Consider the following 11,650-nt stretch of genomic DNA (forward strand, 5'->3'; position numbering starts at 1 on the left):
CCCCCCATGCCCCTAGGTTTGGAGAACATCCCTGGCACGGTGCCTTGCACTGAGCACCATCTGGGCCACGTAATGCAGCCACGGGGGAGTTCCTACGGGCCATGCCGTGTCCTGGAGAAGCCGAGGGCTCAGGGCCAGTGACTGTGTCATCTTCCTTTAAGTAGGGGGCCACCCAGGAGCCCCGTCACCGGCGCCAGCTGGGCCGCGGGGAGTGGACGCCGTGGGGGGCCTGGAGCGCCTGCTCCAGCACCTGCGGGGACGGGGTCGCGCTGCGCACCAGGCGGTGCCTCCGGTGAGTGGGGCGCAGGGGGCAGCACCCGGGTCCCTTCAGATCTCGGACGCGTGCCCTGCCCCTGGCCCAGGAGCCTGCGCTAGAGATCGGGGAGCTGGCGTGAGAACGGCCCTGGGAGGGGCACGGGCATGGGAGGTTTCTCTGGCACGGGGGAGACGCTGGAGTCCTTGCGTGACCCCGTTCCCTACTAGTCTTTGCCCTGGTCGGGAGGGTGGAGCCGACGGAAATGTGGCAAACAAGGCCTGGGCTGGTGTGTGGGCGTGTGCACGGGTGTGTGCGCCTGTGCTGGGGGGGTAATGTGCCTGCATGTGAGTGTGCATGCACATGGGGGGTTGCATGTGAGTGTGCATGCATAGGGGGACTGTGTGAGCATGCATGTGAGGGTTGTGTGCGTGTGTGTGTACACAGGAATGCGGGGGGGTTGCATGTGAGCACATGCATGTAGGGGGAGTGTGTGCGAGTGTGCGTGCATGGGGGAGCCTTGCGTGTGCATGCATCCCTGGGAGGGCCTTCCCTCCCCCCGCAGTCACCCGGGTGCTGCTGCTCCCACCTGCTGGGCACACAGGTGCCCCCCCCCCGCTGCGTGGGCAGCACCTTGTCCCTGGGCCCTGGCCCCCTCCTCCTCTTCATCTGGCGCTGAGCATTTTTGCAGGGAGTTGTCACGGCCCCACGCCCCCCCACGCCCCGGCCAGGAATCCGCGTCCCAACCAGCCCCCCCCCGGCTTCCCCTCCCTTGCCGGGGGCATGGGGGCGAGCGCCCCTGCACCGCCCCTGCCTGGCAGCCAGCTCGGCTCGGGACCCAGCCCGCTGCCGCGTCTCCCCGCAGGTTCCCAGGAGAGGAGCTGTGCGAGGGGGAGCCCCGGCGGTACCGCGTGTGCCAGCTGCACGTGAGTACGGCCGCAGGGCAGCAATGGCATGTGTGTGCATGTGCAAGGAGTGCATTGCATCCCTCCCCTGCTGATCAGGCCCGGCCTGGAGCAGGTGGTGAGGGTGCCCTGTGGGGCCTGGGGCAACCCACTTTCTATCCCTGGCTCTGCCACCGACCCTAGGTGAGTCCTTTTGCTGCTCTGTGCCTCAGTTTCCCCACTTGTAGACCCAGGTGACCAGATCCCGACTCCCAGGCCCTGCTCCTTTGCATGTTCTCTGTTGTCTGGGCATAGGTCTACCCCTGCCAGGTCCTTCCAGAGACCCTCTGTTGCTCTGACTTCTTGATGCCCAAGGAGAAGGGCCCTATCCCTGGCTCCAGCCCCGTTGTGCCCCGTGCTGCTGCAGCCCCTGCCGTCCCTTGCAGGCATGCCCCAGTGGCTCGGTGCCCTTCCGGGCCATGCAATGTGCCCTGTACAACTCCAAGCCCATCCTGGGGAAGCCGGCGCGGTACCAGTGGGTCCCCTTCTACGGAGGTGAGTCCTGGGGCCGGCCCCAGCCCCCTGCCAGGGGTGCAGCTGGCTCTGCTTGTGCCGGGGGGCTGCCGCTGGCCCCCTGCCCTCTCCTCCAGGCTCGGGGCTCGGTGCACGATACCAGCCCTTGCATTTGACTCCTCGGAGATGGCTCCTGGGGGCTGTTCCCTGAAGGAGCGGGGGGATCGCGGTGGGGTGGTGACGCAGGGCAGGGCCTGCTCTCTCCCGCAGCTCCGAACCTCTGCGACCTGAACTGCCTGGCCGCGGGGCACAACTTCTACTACACCTTCGGCAGGGTGCTGGACGGCACCCGCTGCAGCCCGGACTCCCCGGAGCTCTGCATCAGCGGTCAGTGCCTGGTAGGTCTGGATCGGACTTTGCCCGCTGGGCCCCGGGGCAGCCTGTGTGGGGGGATGGCTCCACGCGTGGTCCCAGGGGGTTAGGGATGCTGGTGGGTAGCTGGGCAGGTGCTCTTGTGGGCTGCACCCCCAGAGGGGCTGAAGCAGGGGTGTCCCCTGGCTGCCCCCTGATGCCCGTGTCCGTGCCACCCCGCAGAGAGCGGGCTGTGACGGGATCCTGGGCTCTGGCGCCCAGCGCGACGCCTGCGGGCAGTGCGGCGGCAGGAACGAGTCGTGCGTCCTGGTGCAGCGGGTGTTTCGGGCCGCGTTCCCCTCCTCCGGTGATTGATTGCCCAGCGGTGAATGCTTTGGCTCTTGGCTTCAATTCCTCCCCACTCCCCTGCCCCTGCAGCTGGCGCCAGGCGCTTCCACCCCATCCCCAGGCATCGGATCCCCATTCTGCCACCAAGCAGGACGAGCCCAGGTGGGGAGGCCTCGTCACTGAGGGTATCACTGCTTTCTGGGGAAAGCCAGGCGTAGGCAGCATCGGGGCACGGGCATCACGGTGCATCAAGCCCCTGGGGTCTTTGCTGAGGCTGCCCATGAGGGGGTCGGGCAGCCAGTCGGCTCTCGGGCCCCCTTCGGGGTCCACCCCCACTCTCCCTGCTTACATGTGCGCACCCACCCCCCCATGCCCCCAGACCCCACGGCTACCTCTGCTTCCCTGCCCCACACCCAGCCCAGGTTGCAGTTTTCGGGCATGTAGCACTGACCCCTCCTGCCCCTTCCCGCGCCCCGTAGGATACTTCGGATACAAGAACGTGACACGCATCCCGGCAGGGGCGACGCACATCAAAGTGACCGATGGGAGCCGCAATTACCTGGGTAGGAGGGACCGTGCTTGGGGTGCGGGTTCCTTGACCCCCCAGTGCATCCTCCTGGGTCCCAGCCCTGCTGCTGTAACCCCGAGACTACCCTGCCCAGAGCTGGGCACAGACCCAGGAGTCCAGGCTCCCAGGCTCCAGCCACGACCCGGGATGCTACTGTGGGGTGCTTGGTGCTCCCGGCGTCACCGGGCTTCTCCCTGCAGCACTGATGACGGCGGAGCAGCACTACGTGATCAATGGGGACTGGGCGGTGGACCCGCCGGGCGTGTACGAGGTGGCCGGCACGCAAGTCCACTACGCCCGCGCTGCCGACGAGCGGGAGAGCCTGGAGGCAGCCGGGCCCACGCGGGAGGACTTGTATGTCACGGTGAGCGCGGCACCGCAGACCCTGCGGAGCAGCCCCTGCTCCCCCAGACGGGCTGTGCTGCAGCCTCCCGTGGCTGGGCAGGGAGGGTTGTAACCCAAAATCTCCCTGGGTCTGGTTCCTCTTCCCGGCAGGGGTCTGAGGCTGTTCTCCCCCTCCTCCCCCGACCAGGTCCTGTTCCAGGAGCCGAATCCGGGCATCGAGTACGAGTTCTGGCTGCCGCGGGGGCACGACGGGCACTTCCAGGCTGACGTCAGCCCCTTGCGGCAGGCGGCGCCCCCGGGGGGCGCCCCCAGCCCCGGGAAGCCCCCATGGCCCCCCCCCGCCAGCCCCGACCTGTGCCACGGACCACGCCGGTGCCCACCCCGCCTAGCACCAGGGCCACAGCCATGCGCAGACCCCCCGGCCGGACGAAGGAGGTGGCTCAGACAGGTACCCCGTGTCCCAGCTGGGGAGCGCAGGGCAGTGGGGGGGAAGCTGCCCATCCCAGTGCGGCAGCCTGCAGACCCTGCAATGCTCACCCTGGCTCTGTGCCCTGCAGGCAGGTGCGGCCGGTGCCCGATGCCCAAGGGACGCTCGAAGCGCATCCATCATTACTGCCACAGCGACTTCGGTAAGAGTCCCCCCCTGCCCCCAGGGGCTGGCGAGATGCTCACATGCAGGATGCTTGCAGGCCAAGGGGACACTGGCGGGGGGGGGCACGAGAGCTGGGCACTGACCTGGGCACCTGGCGCCCGTCCCCGTCTCCTGCAGTCTTCCAGGCCCGGATCCTGTCGCAGCGGCTGGTGGGGCAGGAGACGCGCTACGAGGTGCAGGTGCAGCACGTGTACCGCAGCGGGTCCCCGCTGCTGCGCCACGAGTACGTGTGGGCGCCCGACACCTGCGGCTGCCCCCCGCTGCGCCCACGCCACGACTACGTGCTCATGGCCCAGCGCCATGTGAACTACGAGCACACACTCAACCGCCTCCTGCTGCCGCCCGGCGCCTACGCCCGGCCCTTGTCACCCCGCGAGGACCGGCACCTGCGCGACGCCGCACGGCACTGCCCCCCCGCCCGCCCGGCGTGAGTGGGAGCTGCGCCAGGGGTCAGCCCTGCCCTATGCCCCCCATATCTATGGGCAGATGGGCCCAGGGCTGTGGCATAGAGGTGCCCCCTGCCCTCCCTCCTGGCTGGGCTGAGAGCAGAAGCCAGCACGGGGGGGTTCACTCTCCTGGTGGGTTGGAAACAGCTGCTGGGAGCGGGGGTAGGGGGTGCAGGGTGCTGGCTTCCCAGGGGAGGGTTGGGGGGTCCCTCCCTGCAGGTCACCCAGTGGTCACCTGCTCCCCTGGGGCAAGGTGGAGATCCAGCCCCCTATGCCCATGTGTGCATGTGCACTGCAGATCCCACTGTGCACACGCATGTTGTGTATGCACCCGCTAGCACCTGCCCCTTGCAAGCCATGTCACCCAGATGCACGCACACAAGCTTTTAGGTCATGCAGATGGTACACGTGCACCGCCCCCAGGCCAGCCCAGCCATGCACGCAGGCTCTCTGACTGCAGCCCACCCCCCTGTGCCGTTCCCTGGGCACACCTGACCCATCTCGGCCTCGGGGCAGAGTGCCTGTGTCTGTCATTCACACCCATCCCTGCCCCTGGAGGGGGGGACTTTCTCAAGGGAGCTGCTCCGTGGACATGCTGCCACGTGGCACCGAGGGAGGGGGCAGGGCCCGATTGTAGCTGGGTGCATTGGTGGACCAGCCCCAGGCACCAGGTTGCTGGAGGGGGGTGGGGGGATGTGTGTAGAAGCCAGACTTGGCCACTGCCCTGGACCCCCCCCCACCCCCCACCCCCAGCTCTTCCTTCCTGGGAATTGCATTTATACTTTTCCTAACTTATTTTTTTGCTAAAAGAATAAAAATCCATTGCTGTGGTATTAACTTAACCCTCTGGGGCCTGGGCTGCCCTGCCTGCTGGGGCCTCTCGCCGGCCATCTGGGTCTGAGTGCTCTGTCTGGGGCCGTGCGGCCAGCTGTGGGCTGGCACAGGGTGGTGGGGATCAGACCCTGGCATCTTGGATCTCATTCCCTCTTCAGCTCCTTCCTGGGGGGGTTGTGTTGCCCCCCAGCCTTTGCCCTCCAGAATCAGATCGTGGCGTTGGGTTTTGCAGCAGGAAGCACCTTTGGCTGCAGGGTCCTCGGTGCAGGGGCAGCCCTCGAGGCAGCACCCTGCCCTTGGGGGCAACGGGCTGGAGCCGTCTGCGCCCCCCTTGCACCCCCACCTTGCTCAGGGCCCCAGAGCACTGTCACCCACTTGGGGGGTGGCACCCAGGGCCTTTGCTGCCTCTGCAAGGGTGGGTGGGGAAAGCCCCTGCCCCAGCCAGCACCGGGACCACAGTCGCTGCAGGACTCTGAGGCCTCCCCACTCGCCGTGCCGATGGCTCCGAGCTGGCCGAGGCTCCCGGCCGGCCGGGGCTGCGGGTGAGGGCGGGGAAGTCGGTGTCCCAGCGAGAGGCAGGGGCACCGAAGGGGAAGCACTGGACTCCGACGCCAGCGCCGGTCCCGCCAGCTGCCTCATCTGGCGCCGGCTCCCCAGAGAGCGGTTACGTCTGTGGGAAAGGCTGCGGGGAGCCCCGACAATGCACCCGGGGGCAGGGCTCGCGCCCAGCCTGCCCCGACCCCCCGGGATGGGACGCTGAAGGAGCAGGCTGCCAAAACCCCTGTGTCAGCGGGAGCCAGCGGCCACCAGCGCTTGTTTTCCACTCCCGCTGCAACCCCCGGGCTGTTGAGGCTTTGCCCCTCTACAGCGGGCAGTCGGGCCTTCCCGGTCTCCGCAGGAGGGAGCCTACCCTGTGCACCTCCTCTGCCAGCGTAGGGAGCCCCAAATGGCTGCCCCGTGCTAGCAAAGATGCGAAGCGCTAGGTATCCCCGGCCTGTAGCTACATGCCTATTAGCTTCTGCTAATCCCGGTGCCAAAACGCAGCTGATTCTGGGGTGGGGGAGCAGGCTGAGAGCAGTGCCCTTGGGAGCAGAGGGTGCTGATGGGCAGCTCTGGCTAGCTGTGGTGCAGTCCCTTTAGGGACGGGAGAGGCCTGGATTGGACGTGACGGCCGCCTTGTTGCCCTTGCTCATGATTGCATCTGAATTCTGCTGAAATCTCCAGCTCCCGGAGTCAGGTGAGAGCTACAGAGGCACTTCCAGTCCGTGGGGTGCAAGGAGCAATCGGATGAAGTGCCGCCTGACGACTCCGTGAGCAAAAGGCAATGAAATAAAGCAGCCAAGCTTCGTTCCTCCTTCCCATCTTGCTGATCGCTCGGCCAGTGGCCGGCTGCCAAAGGGGGTGTGGGACTAGCAAGGTGGCAGGGCCGGGGATGCATAAGCACATGCACCTTGACCTGCGAGCAAATGCAAAACCAGGCACCGATGCATACAGGGAGGAACGCACACGTGTGCACATACCCAGGTACATGCCTCCGCATGCAAGTGAATGCCCCCTCCCTAGCTCCGGCCTGCTGCTCAGCACGAGGGACTCCCGAGTCCTGTTCCCTGATGGGACTCCTCCTGGGCTCAGGCCGGCGGGTCCTGGGGAGCTCCTGCTGCCTCGGGGCCTCTGGTAGGCGCTGCAATGCCTCGGTGCAGCTCGGGCACAGACTGGGGCGCCCCAGCTGGCTGCCTGCGACACGGCTGTGCCGACTTCGGGGCATCTTCTCTGGCTCCGGGATTTCATCTCTCCAGCCACGCATCCATGCAAAGCCGCCCCCCTGCTTCCCCCAGCGTCAGCCTCCGGGGGAGGGAGAAAAGGCCCTTGGCCTGCCTCTCTGGCTGAACGAAGCCAGGCCACTGATAGTGGTTCTAGATCCGTGTCAGCAGCTCAGTACCCCTCACACACACTAGCTGAACCCTGCAGAGCGGGTCAGTGTCATTGTCCTCGCATTGCAGAGGGGGAAACTGAGGCACAGAGAGACTGAGCCGCAGACCGTGCCATGGTGGGAACAGAACCCAGGAGTTCGGGCAACTCTCCTGCGCTGCCCCAGCATCTTCGCTAGGCTCATAAACCCTGGGACTGGGCCAGCAATGAGGGGGGCTGGGGGTTGCAAGAGGGATAAGGGTGGGGGGCAGCACATTGCACCCTCCTCACCCTGGAGCACTCGCACGTGCCCCTTGAAACCTGGGGTGCCCCGGGCGGGCCTGGCCGAGGCGCAGGTGCCCGGCATTGGGCTGATTACAGGAGCAGGCGGCTCTCCCTTTAAATGCACCTGGCTCTGTGGGCCCAGCTGGGCTGTGTTACTAGCCCAGCCGGGCACAGACCTGGCTCCTTGCCCCCGGCACTGCTCTGCAGCTCTCCAGGCAGGGGCTCCTCTTCCTTCCTTCCTTGCAATGACCAGCTGCTTGCATGAGTACCTGCTGCCCCTACAGAGCGGGCTCCCCCCAGCCTGGTGCCTCTCCCCAGGTGCCTAGAGGAGGTGGGTTGCCCAGGCTGGGGTGAGGGATGGCAGGAGGGTTGTTGCTCTGCCTGGGGAGGGGGTGATATCCTTGCTGTGCCCTAGGGCTGCTGTCCTGGGACCCTCCCCTCTCCCACAGGTGTCAGAGGCTGCCCTGGGGGCAGGACAGTAGGGAACAAGACTCCCCTGCTTTGGCCTGGATCAATGGCTGCAGCACTGCGGTTTAGTGCTGGGCACTGCCAGAGGCTGCTGCAGCCCAGCCTCGATATGCCAGTGGGCAGGGGGGGATGGATGTGCATGCACTAGAGCAATGTGTCCCTTCCCAGGCCTGAGCAGCTGCAGTCCTGCTGCCCTCCTGCAGCCAGAGCCAGGGCTTTCCCTTCTCCCCAGGGCACGGGGGCAACCCCTTCCTGGGGGACTGGGCTCTTCCCTGCTCTCAGCAGCTCCAGGTGCTCACTTCCTGGGAGCGCTCCTGGCACGGGGAGCTGCCGGCCTGGGGGGCAGCATCCACACCTGCATGGTACGTGCTGGTGGCATTGGGGCACGTGGAGCTGGGATCCGAGCTAGCCCGGTGATCCTCGATTCCTGTGTGCTCCCTGCAGCCGCCTCCGAGCCATGCTGCTGCGCTCGGGGAAGATCACACCCCGGGTTAAGAGGCCGCAGCGTCGCAGGGGGAGCGGCGCTGACCTGGGGGACGTGGAGCCGCCGACCGCCGAGACCAGCACCCCTCAGCGGGCCAGGAGCCGGGGCCGAGGCCCGCCTGAGGAAGGAGCCAGGGGTGAGTGGGGGCTGAGCACAGGGGTGCTACCCCATCAGCCCATCATGCCCAGGTCGGGGGAGCAGTCGTGCTGCTCCCACGGCCCCACGAGGACTCCCCGTCACCTGATCCTGCCTGTACCCCCTGCAGAGCCCGTGACGCCAGCCAAGGGCCGTGTGGCGCGGGTGCACTTCGACCTGGACCCATCCAGCCCGGACAATGCATCTCCTCCCCCAAGGAGAGTGGATGGTAAGAGCCCAGCTGAGCCCTGGGCTGCACTGCAGGGTCCCATGGGGGGGGTCAGCTCTGGCAGGAAGGGGTGGAGGTCAGCACTGACTGATGCCCAAGGGCCCTGGGCCCTCCACTCATGGGAGCAGGGGCTTGGGAGATGCTGGGGGCAACCTGTGGCCCTTGGGCATCACCCCTGGGACTGTCCCTGTGCCCTGGGAGGTGCCAGACTGGTGCATCGTCCTGCCCCTGCCCCTATCCCTGCAGGCTCTGCGAGCCCCCATGCCCCACCTGCCTCCGAGGGGCTCTACTTCGGGGGCCTGCTGCCACCCCAGCCCGACGACCCCAACGCCGTTGGCCTGTGAGTACAGAGCCCACTCCCAGCAGGGGCAGGGCTGCGCACCCAGCTCGACTCCAACCCTGCCCTCTGCTTCCCCTCCTGCCCAGGTGCTTCCCCAAAGGCCTGCCCTCCGTGTCCAGCCCACGGCCCCCGAGGAAGGAGGTCCCCATCAAGACCCGCAGCATCCCCGAGAGCACGCTGGTCCTGGAGCTGGTGAGTGGGGTGGGAGTAAGGGGCATGCCAGCTCCAGCGCCTGCTCGGGGCACTGCTAGGGGTGTTCACCGCAGGGGCGTCTGAGGCTGCACCTGCTCACAGGAGGGGACACTAGTCTGCTGCTCCCTGATCCCTGACCGCCTGCCGGACGCTGACTGCACCTTCCCCGCCGACTTCCAGGGCGACCGCTACCAGGTTGGTGCCTGGGGAGGGGGGCACCGTGCCCAGGGCTGGTGGGTACCAGCCAGCAAACCCCAGTCCCCTGGGCTAGTGTCACACACGCCCTGTCCGCTGAGGCTGCGGAGCTGCCCGCTGCGAGGGTCCTGGGGGTGGGGGCTGGCTGCTCCGGTGCTTGGTTTCCCCCAGGTTCACATGAAGCTGCGCCCCCACGTGCAGGAGTTCCTGGAGACGCTCTATGAGGTACCTGCCCCCGGGCCCGGCTGCAGGGCTGGGAGATGGGGCTGGGGGCTGGCCAGGGCGAGTACTGCAACGCTTCAACTGTCTGCCGGGGTCTGAGGTCTGGGCCCCTCCATCGTGGGCACCGCACCCCTGATGTTGCAAGGCTGCTCGTTGCTGGGCCTTGGTTTCCCCACCCGAGGCCCAGCCAGAACGTGTCCAGACCCCACTGGGACCTGGGGGTCACCCAGCCCTTCCCCCACCAGCTGTTTCTCCCTTCCCCACCAAGATCTTCGTCTTCACCACGGCCAAGCTGGACTACACAGAGCGCATCTTGGAGGTCCTGGACCCTCAGAAGAAGTTGATCAGGTGAGACCCTGGGTGGGGCAGGGCAGGTGGGAGCCCCCTCCTGCCCCCTCTGCCACATCTGACGGGTCCTGGGTCATCTCCCTTGCAGACACCGGCTGTACCAGGAGGACTGCCTCTGCGTGCGGGGCCACTACCTGAAAGATCTTGCCATGCTGGAGAGGGACCTGGCTAAGACCGTGGCTCTGGACCACTCCCTGCAGGCCTACCCCTACCAGGTAACTGGTGTTGCTGGGTGGTGGTGTAGGCAATGCTGGTCTTGGAGAGGGGGGGACGAGGGTCCTGCTGCACCAGGCACCACGGAGGTGGGTGGCCTAGTTGGAGCAGGAGGTGTCCGTCCTACCCCCCTGCAATGCACCCACTTCTGGGGTGCAACCTGGCTGTGAAGCCGTGCCCTGCAGGGCTGTGCTAAGGAGGGAGGGCACCGAGCAGCAGACTCTCGGGGACCGTTCTAGGGTGGCGGGATGTCGACTCCACCTGGGTCAAGTTTCCCAGGGATCGAGGGGAGCTCCCCAGGGTCACTCATGCTCCGGGCAAAGCTGAGCCCTTGGGGCATTAGCTTGATCCTCAAGCCTGGGATCCTGAGGTCAACCTTCCCCAGCTGGTGTCCCGGAGAGGCAGTGACCCAGCGCCATGTCAGTTGTGCCTGGGCTCTGCACTGGGAAGGGCGGATAGGGCTGGGGATGGGGTCCTGCCAGGCCCCACCACCTGCCCAGCCCAGTACAGCTGGTGCATCCCCCTTCCCCTGCCCAGGGGTGCTCCCCTCGCCAGTGCTCTGCACCCCGCGGTCAGGGCAGTGGCTGGTTCTCACGTGGGTGATGCTTTCTCCCTCTCCCCAGGTCTCCAACAGGGTCCCGATCCCCAGCTGGCACGGGGACCCCCAGGACCAGGAGCTGCTGCGGCTCATCCCTGTGCTGGAGAAGCTGAGCCAGGCCGTAAGGACGGGGGCAGCCCCTGTGCTGGGAGGGGAGGCTGCCAGGCTCTCATGACCTTTCCTGCCTCTGCTTTGGTGCATTGCTGATCTGGAGCAGCCCCTGGGTGCCTGCAGAGTGCACCAACCCCTCTGGTCTCCCTCCCTCCTGTCCCCTGCCTGGCTGGGCCACAGACGGATAACACCCTGCTGCTGCCGCTTGAGCCGAGTTCTTCCCTGGGGGACGTGGCCACCATGGAGGTGGATCCATGCAGGTGGATGTTTGCCCCTGGGAGCGAGTGGCTTGATTTATAACTGTGGGCCTCTCCTCCATAGAGCGACGTCCGGCCCGAGATCCGGAGGAGGTACCGGCTCTGCAGGCTGCTGGCCGAGGACTGAGGCTGACCCCGGACCCCCATAGGAGGTGCATTGGCCAAAGCCTTGCCCTAAAACCTATGATCCGCAGCTGGGCAGGCGCTGGCACTGACCTTGCTCCAGAGGAGCAGGGCCCTGGGGTCCTGCAGCCTCTTCTCCTTTTGGCTTTCTAAATCTTGCAAGCCACGGATCTCTGAAGCAGCCTAGTCTTGGGGTACCCTGCTTTGGGAGACGACACCAAGCTCCTGCCCTCTGCCCCTTCTGTCTTCTCTGGTCCTGGGAACAGCCCCTTCCTTCCAGGCACTTGGGCCTGGTCACTGCATTGGCTGGGGGCTGCAGGGTGATTGATTTACTGCAATAGCAAAGAT

The 11,650-nt window shown here is 66.5% G+C and overlaps 2 protein-coding genes across 3 annotated transcripts in view; both read left to right on the forward strand.

Annotated features, from left to right (window-relative positions):
- The window catches only part of ADAMTSL5 (ADAMTS like 5), an 8,512-nt gene extending 3,297 nt beyond the window's left edge, over window positions 1-5,215 (forward strand). The window contains 11 exon segments of the mRNA XM_025196392.1: window positions 165-292; window positions 1,119-1,179; window positions 1,584-1,692; window positions 1,921-2,048; window positions 2,245-2,368; window positions 2,829-2,912; window positions 3,118-3,281; window positions 3,450-3,562; window positions 3,565-3,710; window positions 3,820-3,891; window positions 4,032-5,215. Of these exon segments, the coding sequence (XP_025052177.1) occupies window positions 165-292; window positions 1,119-1,179; window positions 1,584-1,692; window positions 1,921-2,048; window positions 2,245-2,368; window positions 2,829-2,912; window positions 3,118-3,281; window positions 3,450-3,562; window positions 3,565-3,710; window positions 3,820-3,891; window positions 4,032-4,345 (1,443 nt within the window). The 3' untranslated portion in view covers window positions 4,346-5,215.
- Window positions 5,216-7,445: 2,230 nt separating this feature from the next.
- On the forward strand, window positions 7,446-11,643 carry LOC102375913 (CTD small phosphatase-like protein 2-A). Of its 2 annotated transcripts, XM_025196349.1 has the most exons (11): window positions 7,446-7,718; window positions 8,024-8,217; window positions 8,300-8,475; window positions 8,605-8,703; window positions 8,950-9,043; window positions 9,130-9,235; window positions 9,338-9,430; window positions 9,921-10,000; window positions 10,089-10,215; window positions 10,837-10,932; window positions 11,244-11,643. In XM_025196349.1, the coding sequence occupies exons 3-11, from the start codon at window positions 8,313-8,315 to the stop codon at window positions 11,304-11,306; spliced, it is 921 nt and encodes a 306-aa protein (XP_025052134.1). In that variant the 5' UTR covers window positions 7,446-7,718; window positions 8,024-8,217; window positions 8,300-8,312; the 3' UTR covers window positions 11,307-11,643. The 2 variants fall into 2 exon arrangements, with proteins under 2 accessions (XP_025052134.1, XP_025052133.1); XM_025196348.1 differs by lacking the exon at window positions 8,024-8,217 and having other exon boundaries at window positions 7,447-7,718.
- The last annotated feature ends 7 nt before the right edge of the window (window positions 11,644-11,650 follow it).

This window comes from Alligator sinensis, unplaced genomic scaffold (assembly GCF_000455745.1).
Source record: "Alligator sinensis unplaced genomic scaffold, ASM45574v1 scaffold1295_1, whole genome shotgun sequence".
In the NCBI taxonomy this organism is placed as follows: domain Eukaryota; kingdom Metazoa; phylum Chordata; order Crocodylia; family Alligatoridae; genus Alligator; species Alligator sinensis.

Coding starts and splice junctions, on each gene's coding strand:
- LOC102375913 (XM_025196349.1), top strand. CDS start 8,313: ATGCTGCTGCGCTCGGGGAAGATCACACCCCGGGTTAAGAGGCCGCAG. Junction 8,476..8,604: donor GCCTGAGGAAGGAGCCAGGG/GTGAGTGGGGGC, acceptor TACCCCCTGCAG/AGCCCGTGACGCCAGCCAAG. Junction 9,236..9,337: donor GCACGCTGGTCCTGGAGCTG/GTGAGTGGGGTG, acceptor ACCTGCTCACAG/GAGGGGACACTAGTCTGCTG.